Source organism: Toxotes jaculatrix, chromosome 16, assembly GCF_017976425.1.
Source record: "Toxotes jaculatrix isolate fToxJac2 chromosome 16, fToxJac2.pri, whole genome shotgun sequence".
Taxonomy (NCBI): domain Eukaryota; kingdom Metazoa; phylum Chordata; class Actinopteri; family Toxotidae; genus Toxotes; species Toxotes jaculatrix.
In genome coordinates this window covers 7,228,976-7,248,625 of record NC_054409.1, presented here as the reverse complement: position 1 = coordinate 7,248,625, position 19,650 = coordinate 7,228,976, and the positions used below count along the sequence as shown (strand labels likewise).

General features: G+C 39.2%; 1 protein-coding gene across 3 annotated transcripts in view; it reads left to right on the top strand.

Annotated features, from left to right (window-relative positions):
- Positions 1-19,650, top strand: part of vldlr (very low density lipoprotein receptor) — a 50,454-nt gene that overhangs the window by 4,197 nt on the left and 26,607 nt on the right. For all 3 annotated transcript variants that reach the window (XM_041058517.1, XM_041058514.1, XM_041058515.1), the window contains exons 2-5: positions 6,229-6,348; positions 9,396-9,518; positions 16,344-16,466; positions 18,839-19,047. In XM_041058517.1, the coding sequence (XP_040914451.1) occupies positions 6,229-6,348; positions 9,396-9,518; positions 16,344-16,466; positions 18,839-19,047 (575 nt within the window). The remainder of the gene's footprint in view (positions 1-6,228; positions 6,349-9,395; positions 9,519-16,343; positions 16,467-18,838; positions 19,048-19,650) is intronic.

The following is a 19,650-nucleotide window of genomic DNA, read 5'->3' as shown; positions in this document are numbered from 1 at the left end:
ATTAAGTAGACAAAAACTTTAATTAGGTGGTTTTTGATGCTTCTGTCACTATTGAGACTGTAGCATCAGACTCTGGATTAGATTTGTTTTTCCAGTACATCCCTCAGACGCTTGATTGGATAGAGATCTGGGGATTTTGAAGACCAAGTCAAGGCAATGAAGGGGTGTACTTGGTCTGCGACAGTGCTGAGGTAGATGGTACATGTTAAAGTTGCATCCACGTGAGTTCCAGGACCCAAGGTTTCCCAGCAGAACATTGCCCAGAGCATCTCACTGCCTCTGCCGGCTTGCCTTTTTTCCCCCCACCGTGCATCCTGATGCCATCTGTTCCCCAAGTAAATGATGCACACGCACCCGGCCATCCATATGATGTAAAATAAAATGTGATCTGTCAGACCAGGCCACCTTCTTCCACTGCTTCAAGGTCCAGTACAGATCTAATGTGTAGAATTTAACAACATTACAGCTGAAACAGTACATTAATGGATTAGTCAAGTGGCAAAATATTAATTTGCAATGATTCTGGTGATTTTGTTTGGTGTGTTTTGTATTTTTTTTATTGTAATTTGAACATCACAGTTTTTAAACTGTCCTAAGATTTTTTTTTTTTTCCCCCACTGTAATGACATTTAATAACCTGGCTACAGTAATTAGAGGGAAATTCCATTTGTCTCTTGGCAGCTGGTTGGTTTGAACAAATTTACATCACCAGTCCTGATTTTACCAGAAACTTCATGTTTAAAAAAAAAAATGTTGCACTTCCTCATTACTCATCTTACATGTGCTTAATCCTCCTTAAGGTTTCTTACTGTAAATGTTTAGGTGATGACAGAAAAAGTGGTTGTAGTACCATCTTGAAAACTTTCCTCCACTATTGTTTTTGTTTTTATTTTTCACTTTCAGTTTGTTCCTGGCCAAGAAAGGGTTAAGACAGGTATATCTGAGTCTTTAACAATCATCCACTTTTACGATTTGATCAGCATTTGTGTTTAAAAAGGACTCCAGATAAAGGTTGGCCGTCTGCCCTCATGGCTGCCACAGTAGACACACCTGAAAGCAACTTTGCCAGGAAGCCAAACTTTGTCAGGATTGGACTGATAATCTGTCTCTTTTCACACCTATGAACAAAGCAAATGAACTGATTGTCTTCTATTAACAGTCTGACAACTGTGATTTCTCTGCTCAATGGAACTTTGTGCTTGACAGTGTTGCTTTGGATGATGTCGATAGGATTGTGATAGAAGCTAGATCTGTCGACAGTCTTTACACAGATCATTATCAACAAGGCCACAGGCGCAGATGGTGTCTCTGCTTCCCCACTAAGAACATGTGAAGATAAACTGACACCTGGTGTCCCATATTTCAGAGGTCCTTGGATCTCCACACTGTGCGAACACTGTGGAAAAAGGCAATCATCACACCTGTTGCTTAGAGACCATCACAGGAGAACAGTAATTTCAGACTCATCTCTTTAACTTCGGTTTTAATGAAGCGCATTGAAAAATTCATAGAGCTGGCTGAAAGGGTATGTAGGTCATTTCAGACCCCACCCGTGTCCTCCCCCATCCATCAATGCTTTAAGCGACAAGCTAACCAATGATTGTTATTCATTACTTATTTATCTTACTGTTGTTAAGAGTTCCTGTCCTTTTGTCCATGAATGTCTTACACAACAAGCAGCTATGAGAGCTATGAAAGCTGTTTTCTTTTTCATTACTTATTTAGTTATTGAACTGCACACTTTAATTATTCTGGATGAGGATACACTGTATGAAGGGAATGTTTAATGCTTTGTTAGCATCAATCCAAGTGTGTGGATTTGTTGTGTGTATGAATGACAGTTGTGCATGCACTGTGTTATTTGTTTTTTCAGCATCAGTTGCAGTATATGTCCAGGACAAATTTCTATAAGCACAATAAAGTTTTATCAGATTTGTTTGTCTTAAGGTATTTTAAGTTTTTGTAGGATTTTTTAGGATAGGGCATATAATTGAAATAGAGACTGACTGACTGAGTGACTGACTTTTTTGTTCCTCAAAATTACAAGATACACCTAATTTTTAAATTGGCCCATTGTGTCAGAAAAGTCTAGATTGGCATACAGTCATAAAAAGTTACTGGACAAGGCCCAACTTACATCAACACTGGGATACTTGGATCAAAAGCTTGCAAAACTGTACTTCAATTAATGTTACCTTTTTGTTTTGGCAGTGATTTTAAACATTTCAGTGAATTCCCAGAGCTCTCCTGAGCTCAACCCATTGCATGCATGGCAGCAAATCTCTCAAAGCACTTTATTTAATGAGGCTTATCTTTTTTGTTTCGATGAAAACATTTTCTTGTATTGGGTTTTGGATAAATGGAAATTTTATGTCATCCCATTTAAGTGTTCCCCCTTTTCCCAGGAAATTGTCTTTTTTTTTTCTCAACTCCTCTTAAACCAGTTTACAAAACATTGCATTATACTTAGAGAAAATGAGGAAGAAATGAGACGTTCCCTCTTTGACTGTATATTTAAACTTGTGTGAGTTGATTTGAATTCCCCTGGTATTCTGAGTTTTGTGGAAACAAGGCTCTCACACTGTTATAATTATTTCCATACCCTCTGTGTGTTTATTGCAGTAGCCCCCACATAAATGTGTTACCCATTTGAAATATTTATTTTGCAGAGATATACAGTTTATTTTCATATGCAGAGGTTGTGCCTGATCAGGTAATGGTGCATTTATTTTACTTTGGTTTACATTCATCAGCGATGACTTGTGTTTCTATTAAGTTCCAGTGTCCTTATTGGCTTGGCAGATTGATTGCCAAATTGAACTGTGTACAGTTACTAAGAAGTTTGAGCAACAAACCATCTATATGTTTTGTATCAGTTGACAGCTGTGTTGAAAGCATTGGGGTATTCATGATCAGCAGGAAATTGAAATTGAAATTCTGTATTACCCAGGGTTAGCAGCTTTTTTTGGCACCCTGGGCTGCAGGAAGTTATGGGCAACTGTGTTTCACTTTAACATGTTATTCTAATCGAGAGGTGTCGGCTGTTGATTGAATCAAAAATTTAGATTAGATTTAGGATTTAAGATTCCATTAAAAACATATTTCTTTGTAAATTCAGAGTACACTGAGACATTACACTCTCAATTTCAGTAACAGCTGGAAAAATTGAGTTGCTCTAAAACCGATTGTGTGGACGTGTTGGCCCTGTGATGTGTCAATAGTGGACCCAGCCTCTGGCCCGTTGTTAGCCGTGAGCAGCTCCAGCCCCCTGTGGCCCTCTAAAGGCTAAGAGAGTATAGCTGATGTGTAGATGGGTAATTGTAGCCATGCTTGACAAGGTGGTTAGCCATCAATAGCTCTGCACCGTTAGCCATTGAGGCCTGTTTTCTGTGTCCCTCTCCCCGTTTTCAGTCTGTTGTATGCCAGTGGTTATTTGGATGGGCTCCATTTGTTCTGATTAAAATGCAGGTAGCTATGGTGTTATCCATTATGCCTTGATTGTGGTGATTGATATGGTAATGTGGATGAAAGGTCAGCGTACTCTCTATTCTGTAACATGACTGTAGTGTAGGTACAGCTGGTGTAGTCTTGGTTGAATGGAAGTCTGCAGGCTGTTGGCACCGTTGGCTGTGTATTTACCTCCTCCTGTGCTGTGAAGACGTAGCAGGCATAGCCAAAAAAGAAAATACTTTCAAGGACCTTTCCTGAGTCTTTGCTTTTTCTGTCCTTCTGTTCAGGATCTCTGTTGATTGTTTGACAACTTTTGAGATGTTTGCTTCTTTTTTTTCTTTTTTTTTTAAACATCTTTGGATTTAATAGAGTAGTAAATATTTTGAACAGTTCTGCTGTGAGAATTGATTGAAATGTTTCTCTGCAAAGACGGTCACATAATAATGTGGTGTTTTGTCACAATGTGAGAGCATCTTATAATGGGAAGAAAGGCTGCCGTGGAAACACATCCAGATCCAGTAAGAGCTCTCTCTGGGCTCATCTAAAATACAGACATGATGAACAATATATAGAGAAGTGAAGTACATGTTACCTTGGCTTCGCAATTTCTTGTGTGAAACCATGTTCTTCTTTGGTTCCCACAGTGATTTGTTTTTGATCAACACAACACTAAAGCAGTCACTGGGAGCCTGAGGCTCTTTTACTCAGAAAAGCAGCAAATCCTCACATTTGAGAGGCTGGGAACTGTTGGGCTTTTAACCTGATCAACAGAAGTGAATGAAAAATTGTTAATCGACTTCCAACTACAAAACATTACAATATCAGATGTCAGACAGTCACGTTGTCGATATGATGGAGGTTCCTAGCCGTCCACAGCTGCATAGTAAGTTTGTGGGACTGAATTTCTAAAATTTGGGCACATTCATGCAGGTCTTTAGTCATGTGTTGCTGCTACAGTTAAAGGCCTGAAGCTTCCCAGGTCCTTAAAGAGCTGTTGACCCACTTAAAATAGTTTCCTTCTCAGTGATATATCAGTGAAAATTTTTAGAGGCTTTTTCCATCATGACAAGAATAAAATTTGGGTGTAAATGTGAGAATCCATTTGACCCAAAAAAAAAAAAGAAATTGATGTCTCCTATTTCAGCAGACACCTTAAAAGTTTAAAATGGAAACTTGTGGCCTTTTTATGATGAGTAGTTGACCTCTCAGTGACACAGCGATTCAGCTGGAACTGCGACCTCTCCTGAGCCTCTATCATTTCTTTTTGCTCCATTTACCCACCTGGACAGACACACAGTCCAGACTAAAGCGACCGTCAAGGTCAGACAGTGTTATTTTAAGACCTGGAGTCGTCACTATCTCTAGTACAACAGACTGCACACTTTACTGCAAGAGCTACTTTCTACCACAGAGTCTGGAAATCCAGTTTATCTGGTGTTGAAGGGAAAATAAATCAGGACAGTTGTTTTTTTTTTCCTACTGTAGTTAAACAGATCACATTTTCATTGTCATTTGTATCTTGATTCTTAATTGTAAGTTTCTACATGTTTTCTGTAAGAAAGCTATAAGGATTAAATATTAGATTGCTGTTGATTAATTAGCAATTAATAGTTTTCACATTAATAAGTCAGTTATTTGGTCTGTAAAGCATCAGAAAGGCTGAAACCAGCAAATTTAATCAGATACCAAAACTGTTTATTTTGTTGATTGACTAATGACTACTGCTGTATTTCCTCAGAAAGTGACCGGGGCCTTTATTTACCTCAGCTGCAGACAGTAACAGGCCTTTATTTGAAACAGGCTTGTATTAGAGTCAGGCCTTTATTTCTAATTCCCTCTGTTTGATAAGGATAATTGGTCATGTTTCTACAAAGCCTTGTTTTGATCTGCACTGTTCAAGTTACTGCATGATGCAAACTAAGACGTCCTGTTTCAGAACTGAACAGAAAACAATTTCTTAACAGTGCTTTTATTGTGAACCTTTTGCAGGCATACCATATGCAAAAATGCCCAGGTGGGATTAAAAAAGAACAACAAACAATATTGTGTCATTTGTCACATACATTATGACTCATGGCACCAGGAGTTAGGCCACCTTTGCTGTTTCCCTGGCTTGTATTTTATTTTATTTTATGTGTTTGTGTCAGTCACGCCCCTGGCCATTATGAAAGACCCTCCTTCTGATTGACCACACTGACAGTTTTTATTTATTTTCATTTTCCTGTCTGCTCAGTTTTTGTGCATCTGATGTCCTTCAGGTGACAGTTGAACAGATTTTACCCAGGAGACATTTGTCAGGACACTGAAGCTTAGTTCTCTACTAAAATATTGATGTCACTTCATCTTCAGTTGCGATGCAGACACGAAGATGTGAGTCCCGACATCAGCAGTGTGCATGTTTCCAAGTGTTCAGTGACACATTTAAGACAGTAACATTCGAGGACGGTTTTTCTGTCCTGTTCAATATGTTTATAGAGCTGTATAGAAAATGGGTAAGATGTTGGTCAAGAGGCAAGAAGAAACCAAACTTTCTGTATAAATCAAACAAGTGGAGCTGGTGTGTCTCTGCAGTGGCTCAGTGGTGGCTGCTCTCAGTGCCAACTAGTTCTGTTTAAAACTACTAGTTTTGAAATTACAGCTCTGCGGGGAACAATGATAGGACATAACAAAAAGCAAATTACATCTAAATAAATAGTAAATGATGACTTATGAAAGCATTTGGGGCTATAATTGCTTCATTTTTCCTCATACCCCCACTGTGTCTTTCTCCCTCTGTAGGTACTAAGACAGAATGTGAAGCCAACCAGTTTCAGTGTGGAAACGGTCGCTGCATCCCGTCCGTCTGGCAGTGCGACGGGGACGAGGACTGCACCGACGGCAGTGACGAGAACTCCTGTGGTGAGAAAATACTGATGTCACACTATCACGCACAGAGGGCTGCATCACTGATGTGCTGCCAACAACATGAACGCCAGTATGGAGGGTTATCTGTGCTCTGTACAGAAACACAGTCAGTTACTGAATAATTAGAGGCAGATTGTTCCCAAATGTAGCTCTAACTGTTACTCAGTAATTATAGTCTGAACTTTAGACTGAGTCTCTACTGTACAACTCTCAGGTCACCACCTTTCACATGCACGGAAATGACGAAATGTCTCCTTTACCCTCACCAGATGGTCACACATCACTTTTGTATTATTTAAATCCCTATATGCATAAGGCTAGTGATAATGTATCTTTCTCTTAATGTCAACAAATCTCATGAAAACATCAAAACCAACAACGAGTGTTGGTTCCCTGATATTTCTGATTCTTCTGTGCCACAGAGCTCGATTGTTGTCCAGAAACTATTAAAAATCACTGAGCCACACCATTATACATGTCACCCTGTACAGCAGTGACATGTGATGGGTGCGCCTTCATTAAATAAATTAATACTTACTCGAGCACAAAATGTGTGTTAATCCACGACTGAAAATAGAATGAAATTAGAATAGTAACATTTTAATTGAAGCATTTATTCTCAAGCTTTCCTGCCTTTTAGCTGCACCGAATACGAACCTGAGGACCTCCACTATGGCTTACAGTGTATTACAGTACATCACTTACAAGCACACGAATAACATTTAAAATTTAAAAAAAAAAAAAATTCCCCCAGAAAAGTAGATTTAATGATTCTTTATAAAGCACAAACACACACTGTGTGAAATCAAACGTTAATGTGTTGCGTGCACGTCCATTGCTTTTATCATACATACCATAAACGTGTTTATACTGCCCACAGACAGTATAAATAGATGGTTATGTTCACTTCTTCACATTCACTCACATAGATGTTACATGACAGATGTCACATGTTAGCTTGGCCCCACCATAGATCTTCCCAGTATCCCTTGGGACAGAATGACCTGGTGCCAAATATGGATACAAGATGTGTGTGTGTGTGTGTGTGTGTGTGTGTGTGTGTGTGTGTGTGTGTGTGTGTGTGTGTGTGTGTGTGTGTGTGTGTGTGTGTGTGTGTGTGTGTGTGTGTCCAATAAATTTCACATCCTCTTCCTTCATTTTCTTTTGTCGCTCATCTATCTGGGTCATATGATACCGGGTGGGAGGGAGGAAAGAACAAGTGAAAGAACTGAGTGAGTAAGAGGAAGAAAACAAGGAGGGATTTGGAGAAAAAGAGCAGATGATCACACTGTAGGCGATTATGAAAGGGACCCAGTCCTGAGAACCAGAAGAGCCTCTTCAGACATAAATATACAGGATTTCCTGCAGGAAATCACTTGGCATAGGAAATGGCAGATTAATTACTTACACTCTAATGGTTCACACAGTAAAGTCTGTTTAATGTACATTTTCACAGCAGTTGCTGCAGTGAGACTCTACACCTCATGCAGATGTTTCAAAATAAATTCACCAGAAGTGGGAGGGATTATGCCCCTTTAGCTGCTGCAGGGCTTTTAATGTGAAACATCTGAAGGAAGTGTTGTGTTTCACTGATGATTCGTTTCTTTCCACTGCCTAACATCGAAATGGAGGCACCTGAATGAAAATGTTTTTAAAGAAACTCACTGAATAATTAGTGTTGTGGAAATACATATTATCCTAAATTTATCAAGACAGCAGTTAAATATAGAGGATGCTGAGTTTGTATCAACAACCAATCAAAACAGGAGCAGATCAGTGACTTTGATGTGATTGTGGCCTTCTGCTAATAATGTTTCACTCTTTCGTCCTCTCTCACAGCCACTGACAGTTTGTTGCCTCTGAGTTTCTGGAGGTCAGAGCTGTTTTAACTTTCAGCCCCATGTGAAAGATGAGAATCTAGACTTAATTTATAAAAAAGAAGGTTGATAACGAGGTCCACTGCGACTTGCTGCTCTCGTGGCTCAAACTGGAGTTGCTTGTTTACATTCTGGTGAGAGGGAATGAGGAAAGACCTCAAGGAGATACTTGAGGCCTGAGTGGACGTGGATGTAGAGGGGTTTGTAATTTTCTTATGGATTGTTCTGAAATCTGTTAAACATCTTGAAACTCTCTATCTTCTCTTTTCTTGACAGCCCTTCTGGAATACTTTCACAAGTTTGAATTAAACTATTTCTGTTTTAACTAAGGTTTGCTTCATCGCTCTATGTCTTTCTTTTTTGAATGACTGGACTGAATGATTAAATGTTTGTATCAACATCATATTTACAAAGTATTCATTCAGATTGCAAGAGCCTAAATTGTAATTAGAACTTGCATAATTAACAGTGTCTTAATAAGCTATAGGAGGTAAAAGGTTTAGCTGGAGCTGGATCATTCATTTTGCAGCTACATACAGGCACAGGTACGTTTACTCAACTGTAGTTAATTAACGATAATTCTGGGTGTTGGAGTATTGGTCAGAAAAATGACAGTTTTTCCTTGAACTGTTCAGCCATACCTGGAAATGTCCAGTGGCTTGTAGAGGTCCTCCCCAAGCAAATATTATCTGCTTAATGTTCAAGAATGGAGTTTTCCTTCTTCACTCGTGATTTCACTTATTCTTTTAGAAGTGTTTTTCTTCTTTCTATCCTCCTTTTTTGATGAAAGATAAATGCAGCAGTCAAGTCTCCAGAGGATAGTTTTGAAAGCATTTTCGATGCAAATGTGGAGTTTGTGCTTTTGCTTAATCAGGAGGTGAGAAATTGTAAACTCGTAACCTTTTCACCTGTGAAAGAAAGAAAGCTGGGGTTGGGTGTACGGCAATTCATATTCATGAAGTGTGCGAGTATAGCTGTGGGATTATTCATGTGTTTCTCTTTCATGTGTTTTTCTTTTTCTTTTTTCTGTACATATGCATTACATACGTAACAGATCTGATCAGAGATCAGATTTCATTAAAGAACATGAAGCCTGTGTGTGTTTCTCTCTCCTCTTCTCTGTATAATGAATCTGACTCTTTTTTTTTTTCTCTCCCTCTCTAGTTAAAAAGACCTGTGCAGAGGTGGACTTTGTGTGTCACAACGGCCAGTGTGTCCCAAAGAGGTGGCACTGTGATGGGGAGCCAGACTGCGAGGACGGGTCAGATGAGAGCTTGGAAATCTGTCGTGAGTAGATTGTTTCCTCTCTGACAAACTTCACAGAGACTTTAAGTCAGATTCATTTCCAGGAATGTGTAGATGGAAGCCTCCTCACCCTGTTATTGTTTTCAAACAGTTACTTAAAATCACAAAGTTTACATTTAATCTTAGCAAGATGAACTTTTTTTTTACATTGCTTTAAAGCCATTGATTTTTGTTGTTGTTTTAAAGCATGTTCTAAATTTACATTGCATGTCTTTGTAACCCAGACTTGTAGAAGTGACACACACAGTTAGCACGCAGGTGACTGTGAGTCCCAGAACTAAAGTCTTTTTAGTGTTTAGTAAATACATGCAGCATGAGTGATTATTATTCCTGCTGTATCTGTCACCTGAGACAGCACTGCCATACACAGGTCAGCTACTCCTGCTCTCATTTATAAATTATATGGAACAAATAGGTTCATACAGAGGTTTTCAGAGTAACAAAGCACATAAATGCAGATCAACAACAAGGCAGGACATAATGAACATTAATGTATGAAACCAGGGCTTGTACACGTGTCCCCCAGGAGGTCAGACAGTGCGAACAGCCTTAATTACGACAGGCTCTGTAACTGCAGTGAAGTGCACAGGTTCAGGCTAAAGCGATAAACATCAAGGACAAACTGACCTAAAAACGTTTTATCCAACCTATTTAGACCCACAAACTCGTGTCACTGGTATGTGGTAAATACGATATTGAGTAAAATGTAGGCTAATTGTTCTGAGGGTGTAGTTGTTTTGTATTGGCAGCTGCTGCTATGGGATGATGACAGACACATTGTGGACAGTATATAAATGCATAGGCTGCCTCTTTTTAAATGCATACACCATCATGAATCTCCTGATGTTTAACTGTGCTTGTGTTGTTTGTCCAGGATCAGCCAGAGAGGCAAACAGTCTTTGGTTCAGTGTTAGCCATGCATGAGTATTTGTGTTGTACATTTCTGACTTTTAACAGTTTAATAAGGCCATAGCTTATAAAACGCAATGAGAAAAAATAAAACTTGTAGAAAGGACTTCACAATGATCAGTTGTCAGTGGCTCCTCATTCTGGAAGAGAACCTTCTGGTGCTCAGTTCAGGGTTGGTTAAAAGGGCAATAAATAAATATTTTAGTTTGAAACATTCAAAAATTAATTAAGATTATCAACAGAATATGAAGGAATAACAGTTTTTTTATACTATGTCAAAGACGTCTATGGATTGTGTTGTAGAAATATATACTGAAGTTAGCCCCCGACCCGTCCTGTCAGAGAGAGTTTTTGACAGTCCACTGTCCCACTATTGTGGCGGCCCACTGGAATTTGTCCCTATATGCACGATTCCTTTTTTCATATTATCAACTTTCTGATAATATGCTACCCCCTATTTGCTTGGACTATGAATTAGACAGTTGTCCACTTCTTACACATGGCCCATTTAAGACTGAAATATCGTTTGCAAATTCAGAAAACCTACATATATATCTATATATAAGATGTTGTATTACAGCAGAGCTGGTGGGTGCACATCATTTACAAGCATCTGGCATGGACTGCATCTTCTCTGAGCATTAAGCAGCTTATTAGCCACTGTGAGTCTCTGCATGCTGCATTTTTTTGTAACCACAGGTGGGCATTATACATGGAGGCACAGACAAAAGGTAAAAACAAATAGGACTGCATTTATTAATAGACAGCGTGTAATCTGAATGTGGAAATTCATTCTTGACCTTGAGAACAGTGGTAGAATGATCTCAACTCACAGCTCCATTTATTAGCTTTTTCTGGAGTGTTCAACTGTTCAACTAGACATCAGTAAGACTAAAACAGTAATGTACAAAATTATGTAATGATATGAAAGGGGCCATTCTGCGTAATATTTTTGCAGTAATGGTTTGATCTCAAGACTTTTACTTGTAACAGTAGTTTTTGTATAGCAGTATTTATACTTAAATGAGTTCTCTGAATACTTTCTTTGATCACTGAGATAATAAATGTTGAAAACCTTTTCTGTGAGACCCAAAACAATGTAAAACATATAGTTGATTACTTTTTGAGATGGTTTAGCAACCAGTCACTCCAAATGACATTTTTAACCATCAGAGTGCATTGCAGAGACTCGCTGTTTTTAACAGTATCTCATAGCGCTGCAGAAATTCAGTGAGGCACTTAGAAGCAGTGAGGGGGAGTCCCCTGTGAGCAGCCCTGTCTAATAAATAAGTTGTTGAACTTGAACATAAGAGAACTGCAGAGATTTAAACGGTATAAGTGTGTGTGTGTGTGTGTGTGTGTGTGTGTATGTGAGGACTCACTAAGGTGCTCGTTGGAATCAAAGAGATGAGTGATGATAGAAAGTATTTATACTGAAGTCGCTTTTTAATGAGAATCTCTCTGAGAATCTCTGCACTGCCTTCTCCGTGCTGTCGTAAAGACAAATGCACTTAGGCGTCTCCTCAGGTACAGAAATAAACATCAGAGGGAAGAAGAAGGCACTTCATCAAACACTTGGGATCCCACATCCTGGGATCATCACGCTTAAAGTGTTTTTTGCAAGTCAACTTAAGAAGGGCTGAAAGTGTATTTCATCCATGCTACTGTAATTGACTACTGAACCTCAGGTTTGTTCCTAGCATCAAGATAGCGGTGTACCATGATGTGTAGAAACATGCTTGCTGGGGAGTTAATGAGACGTTTAGCACCGCCTTTTATTCATATGTTAGCAGTAGAAAAGACAAACTCTCAGCAGCTGTTTCAGTCCTAGAAAATACTTTTTTTTCTTTGGTACTGAAGCTTCACTGTGAGACAATCCTGCAATATATAAATCCTAATCTGCTGGATGAGATAACAGCAATCTGAAATTAAAACAAAACAACAAATAATATAATGTCTTTATTTAAACTTGAGGGCTGACCCTCATTTACTGGGATTTAGAGTTTAAGATGTCTTAAAAAGAGGCAAAGGAAAAAAGGTAAACAAAAATCAATTAAAACAAGTGTATAAATACAGTTAATCAAAGAAACAGGACACAACAGGCAAATCAATTGAAACGGGTACAAAGAGAGGCTTTAAAACCTCAGTTGACTTTCCAGAAAGAAGAGAATAGGATGGAGAAGAACATGGACAAATGCAGAAATAATACAACCAAGTTCTTGAGCCAGACACTGAATATAAAGTAGAACCTGAGAGTTATCCACGCTTCATATCTCAGTGTTAGGTGTGTGTGTGACAGGGTTAGACTCAAGCTCTGAGTTTTCACAGCGCATTACTCTCCGGTTTTTGCTGCAGTGTGTCAACATCAGGTCCTGAAAACAACCTGAAAACAATACAAAAATAAATTCTTTACCTCTGGCAGAAAAGAAAACAAAACTGCATCTTACAGTCAGGGCAAATCCTTGCTGCACTCTTGGATGGGGATCTATGGTGCTCTCTGCCAAAATGAGAGCAGTGCTGTTTGGGGAGTTGTTGAAACACTAGAGTTATTCAAAGCTGTTGGCTGTGTGGTGTTGCCAGGGCCCTCCTGAGTTACTGCAATGTAAGAAAGACAAAAGAAAGTAGGTAAGGTGCAAAAAAAACAAGGCTGCTGTCGGATAAGCCTAAACAATAAGAGTGGAAAAAGCAGTTACAGAATCGTACTTCAGTGCTAATGCTACTTTAATGTCCCAGATGATGGATGGAGCTTTGGTTCATCCCAGTCTGGATCACAAAGCTTGTGGAGGAATTTCTTTGTATGTTCTTTTGTATGATCCACAATGTGTTACACAAGACTTAGCTAACGCAAACTTCTGAAGGGGTCAAAGATGGCAAAGGATGACCATTGGTTATTCTGGACCAGTTTTGTATTAAACTTTGTTGCTTTGAATACATCACTACTAGCTGAGTAATTACACAACAATATATGGCTTATAAATACTAACTGGGACTACAAAGAGCAAGGTTGAGTAGATTTAGTGGCTTCGCCACCCACAGCCTTCACTCTGACTGAGTCTGAATCACCTTGTAATGTGTCTGTTGGTGAATCCAGGTTGTAAGTGAAAATAAACTATCCATCATTACTGTAGTGGCATCTCTCTTGCAAAAACACTGATTTATGTAATGAATTTTTCTTTTTAACTGCTTTTGCCACAAAAATATATCCAGCCCATCCTGTAGAACCTTTCACATTGAAAAAAAATGTTCATTCCTCTGTTCATCATTAATTTTTTTTCTTTTTTTAAACATTTATTAATGGTTAATTTTATGCTCAATACAATTTTTAATTCATATTTTTAAAGTTCTACGTGAGTGAAGTTGCCTGCTGAGAACTTGAATGAGTGGACGTCCTGCTGTGCCATTTGATCTTTCCCTCTTTAGACTTGGCAACTTTGACACCGGGCTGTGCTCGTGCAGATTAAATAGTACAACCTGTTTCTACTTGAACTTGGAAAAGTGTGTCGGTCAATTGAAGGTCTCAGAAAGGACTCTAGTTTGTAGTCCATATGTCCATGCAGTGTTTATATGTGTGTGTGTGTGTGTGTGTGTGTGTGTTTTAAGAGGTTGTGTTAAGTTCCAGTCATAGCTGCAGTGGTGTACGTGCAGGTCAACCCAGTTATATCACTGTACTGTTTGACCAGCTGTTACACATGACTTGGCAGCAGGGAATGGAATCTAAAGTGTGTGTGTGTGTGTGTGTGTGTGTGTGTGTGTGTGTGTGTGTGTGTGTGTGTGTGTGTGTGTGTGTGTGTGTGTGTGTGTGTGTGTGTGTGTGTGTGTGTGTGTGTGTGTGTGTGTGTGTGTGTGTGTGTATCTATGGATGCACACATACTTTTCCAGACGGTTTTTGTGTGAAGGACTCGTGCTGTGGTTGTGCTTACGTCAGTTTTTTTTTTTTTTTTGTGTCAGAGTGTTGAATTAAGGAAGTGAGTTGCAGTTTCTGATCACGTAAGCGTTTATAAAAACACAACCAGGATGTCTGAGTCTCCCATTAATAGTCAAGTTTGTGTTTACACAGTTTCACAATGTCTCTGTGAAAATCTTTGTCTTCGGTGTCAACATTTGAGGGACTGTAACACACTTAGTAGCTAAATCAAATGTTTTTTAATTTAGACTGAATTTGAATATTTTTGTTGTTGTTGTGTGGTTACATTCAGAAATGCTCCTTATTCGTTTCTCTGCCATCTTTAACTTTACAACAAGCAGGAGCCTTCAGCCCTGTGAGCACAACTTGGGTCAAAGTTGAACAAATTTAGCACACACCACATACACAATAATGGAAGTGGTCCAAACAAAAACAGTTTTTTTTTTACTATTACAATGTGCCTTTAACTGAGAGGATTTAGCTGAATCCTCTCAGTTAAAGGGACCTTGTAGAGTTCTTATGTAAACACAAACTCTGAAGCACCCTTTGTATTCTTAAGAGCCAGCAAACATGTTACATGCATTTCCTATCTTGCTGAAAATATTTTCAATTCAAATTTTTTTAAACTTTTTTTGAAAGCTTGTTTATATTCATGTTTTCATCAGCGATAAATCTTGACCCTCCCTACATTTTCTCTCATATTGCTACACTTGTGTGGGATTTGCCACCACCCACTGTCAAGCAGTGGGATACTAGATACTGATCCAGAATCTGAGGACCAGCTGAAGTGTGTTTTTCAGTAGTGAGTATTAAAAATGGACAAGTATCGAAACCTTGCATTAAATTTGTTGCCTAGATGTTATAACATATGAGACCATATGAGATTTATGGAACATTATTTAATAATAGCTATATAATAAAGAAGTCTTGTTACAGACAGGATGATGCACAGAAACCAGACTGTGTTATCACAGCACTGCTGTTGAAAATGCTGTTGATTCAGAATCATGGCAGGATATTGTCACCTGGCTTATCAACTGAAGTACATCCACATCACCAATTATTCATGGATCTGTAGGAGCCACTTCTGAATTCACCTTCAACCACTGCTCCGCTGAGCGGCTCTTATCACAGCACAATCTGGTTTTATGTGCCTTACTACTTATCTCCCTCCACAGAGGAGGAATCACAGGGATAAGAGGCAAACCAGGTCCTGAACCTGACATTTTATGGAAACAAGAACTGCTGTGTGAATATGTATGCTGAGTTTAAATGTGCTTCCTAATGATACAAGAAGGTTTTGAGTCACGTTTTATGCACATGGAGTTTAACCCTCAGATGTATTATACCTTACCTGGATAGACTAGAAAACCAGTCTTAAAAAAAGAAAACAAATGGTAGCTCACTACATGAACAAAAACATATCTAATAGTTATTTATGTTATGAGAAAAAAAAGATTTCTGCTCTAAACTTAAAGGAAGCCACAACATTGTATAAATATGATTTTCCAGACCTCGGTTGTTGATGTTCCAGCAAACTGGATTACGAGACAGCTTGGAGTTTTCTGGTTGTCAGAGTGTTAACAGAAGTGAGGACCTAACCATCATACCTCTGTGAAATCTCTTTCTTGTAACGGGTAACTTGTAGCTCAACATCGCCATTACTCTGCCAAAAGCTCTTTGCCATTTCCAACACTAAAGCAGTGGGTTATCCTCTGTCCTTGCTCTGTTCTCTTGTTATTTTTGGCCATGCTGTTATGGGAGAAAGGCACTCGAAATGCAACAGTCAGATGTAGCTGTGTGATGACACCATAAATCATTACATTTGCTCATGTGTGTTACTTGTATTTTTCTGCATAAGCATCACTCATCAGCCACCATTAGTTAGGTGTGTTTTTAGGCACATGTGATTGTCTTTTGCAGGCACAAAACACAAATCTACACAGACTATACTGTCAATACTGACGGTGTGTTTTGTGTCTGTGTCTTTGCAGACATGAGGACGTGTCGTGTCAACGAGTTCAGCTGCGGAGCGGGTTCCACCCAGTGTATCCCCATCTTCTGGAAATGTGACGGAGAGAAGGACTGTGACAACGGAGAGGACGAGGTCAACTGTAGTAAGTGGACATACACACTTTTACATGGGAGGTGTCTTTGCCCACATCTGCCACAGCATTTAGAATCATTTTTACTTCATCAAAGTAGCATTAACTTTTTTAAAATCACTTTGATTTCTTCCTAGATTTAAAATTAAACATGGTTTAGTCGTGTAGCACAGGAAGTGAGCAGGAAATATTAAATGTCTTTCAGCAGAAGTTGTTAAGTTGAACCCCATGCAGCATGTCCATCCCATCCCGGTATCATCTGATTTATTTGGTTGCTATCAAGATCCACCAGCGGCGTTTGTCTGGCTCTCATTACTTACATCCTGCTGTGGCTTTTTCCCGTTGTCCAGATCATGTCACGATTTATCAGTGATTGGTGAGCACTTGAAGGCAAACAGCTGTGATGGTGACGATGTGATGTGATCACAGGTTATTTTCTGGCCTTGAGTTGACAAGAGTTGCATAAACACATGATCTGCCTGTTAGCATTGTGATTTATGGGATAATGACAGTTGCAAAAATTCAGTTCTGGCTGCCTGTTTTTTGGAAATATGCAGAAGACTTTGAAGTGGGACTTTTTTATGGCCTCTTCTTTGAATGTGGCCTTTTAATTTGAAAGTGGAATCAATTGTTGCATCAGCGTAACTTAGCTGTTTCAGATTCACTGAATGAATTTCAGATGAAATCATTCTGGACTCTCACTGCAGCCTCCTTTAGAGCTGCAGCTGTGCTCTATGCCCTTTTGCCTGATTCAAATTGTGCCAGGACAGACAACTTTGTGCACAAACACACTACATCGGCTTTTAGAGACACAGTCGTACTTTTTTTTTTTTTTTTTAGAAGGACTGTTAAGTGTAACAGCTGATGTCCTGTACGTATTCAAGCACTGAAATAGTTTCATGGATGTATCAATTACTTCTCAACCCCCAGCTGTTTATCCTAAACACTGCACAACATTAACACATGAACAGCCTTTTCTGCAGAGCATGAAGCTCTGCCCGGACAAACTAACATAATCGGATCTGACAGAAGACAGTGAAGCGGCCTGTAGCAGGCTGGTAAATTTTAATGAGGGAAATTCTAATAGACACTCACACATTTTTAACCACCACAAAAATGACAGAACAGCAGGTTATGATTGGCATGATTAATGATTGGCATTGGATTCCCACACTCTACATTGGCAGAGCTGTTAATCAATTAAAACATGCCGATGCTGAGTATAATGAGCTGCATAGGTTGTATTTGTTTATCACTGTACAATATATTCACAAAGTATTCAGAGCCCTTCACTGTTTTCACGTTTTGTTATGCAGCAGCCAGATGCTAAAATCATTAAAATTAATTTTTTACCTCATGGTGACAAAGTGAAGCAAAGAAAAACTGAAATATTACACAGAGTGTGTATTGAGGAAGTATTCAGTCACTAGTGTTGTGTTGAAAACCATGAGCATTTATCTGCTTCTGTAACAAACTCAGGCAATCCACAATATTTTCATACACTCTTGTGTGACATTTAACACAAGAGCGTTAGTTAGGTTTAGCATTGATGTTGGCTCGTGAAGCCTGGCTCAGTCCCCATTTCAGTTTATCTCAAAGGTGTTGGATGGGTTTGAGATCAAAACAGAAGCTCTTCCACATCAGTATGGGAAAACCATTTCATTATGGACCTGGTTGTGTGCATGGGGGCATTATCATGTTGAAACAGGAAAAAGCCTTATCCTAAGTGTTGCTGAAAAGTTGAAAAAGTGCTTTTCTGAACTATAATTGTGTATGGAGCCGTAAGATTTTGAAAGGCTGAGCCCAAACCAGGAAAATAGATCCGAGTTTTGCGTGCAGGCAGGTAGCTTTCTAACATCTGCCAAACCCAGAACGTTTGTCAAAGGAGAGTTAATATCTGTATACTTGATTTTGTGAACCTGTTAGCAAAGGGTGGGGTTGAAGCAGCTGAAGCTGCAAATTAGTCCATATACATTTGACCACATAGCTATATCAGCTTATGTCCCCCTAAGTTGCAAGGATGTCAGCTGCATGTCAGTTTAAAGTGGTACTGTGTGTGGGTTGTATTTGATGATGCACAGGGACATTATCTGAAAAGTCACATGAGCATGGGCAATTGAGGGCATATACTGCAAATATACCACAGGTGTGTATTATATCTTCAGTATGAACAGTTCTGTTTCAAGGTGACCTGTCTGCCATTTAGGGAGTAACTATTGTAATATCATAGCTTAATAAATAAATAATTAGATTCTGATGATTTTGCAAAATGGATGTGACCTTGTGCTTAATGTAAATAGATTTTTTTTTTTTTTTCGCGACTCAGCTGTTAACCCTCTCATCTCTCTCCCGCGTTCTCTTCCTTGCTTCCTAATCACTCCCAGGTAACATCACCTGTGCCCCAAATGAGTTCACATGTGCCAGCGGCCGCTGCATCTCGCGGAACTTTGTGTGTAACGGCGAGGACGACTGTGGTGACGGCTCAGATGAGGTGGAGTGTGCTCCGTCCTCCTGTGGTCCCAGTGAATTCCAGTGTGGAAACTCATCGTGCATCCCGGCCAGCTGGGTGTGTGACGACGACGTTGACTGCCAGGTAAGAAACACATTTAATGAAGTGACACACGTAACGCAAACATGCTGACTCTTGCACTGATTAATGGCACCAGAAGTCTGAGAAACCTGATTGGGGTGGTTGACAATAATTACTAATAACCCCAGAGTGAAATGGCAAGGTTATCTCCCTCTGGGTAGAAACGTTGTTGTAAGTAGAGTTTGTCAGAGTTGAAGCTAAATTCCTTTAAGCGTGTGCTCTTTCCTGACTTCAACATCTGTACTTTCTACCACACTGGTTCAGCATGCTGCTTGTCTGTTTCTTGTACTCAGTTTAAGTTTTGGGAAAAACAACAATGGAAAGCAATGTGCAGAAAGACGGAAATTCCCATCACACAGAAGTAATCTTATACGTTACTTCTGTTTGATACAGTGCTTCACAGTGTCACAGGTATAGGTTATGGCATGAAACACAAACTTATAAAACTGAGGTCAGACTCCTTTTAAAATGTTCTGTGGGACGTTAAGGAATATGTTAAGTTTCACACTTTTTTATATCACACAGTACTTTTTCTAGAACATCTAAGTCAGTACAGCCACACCATAATGAACTGCCCAGTGTATTATCCCTGGGCACACACACACA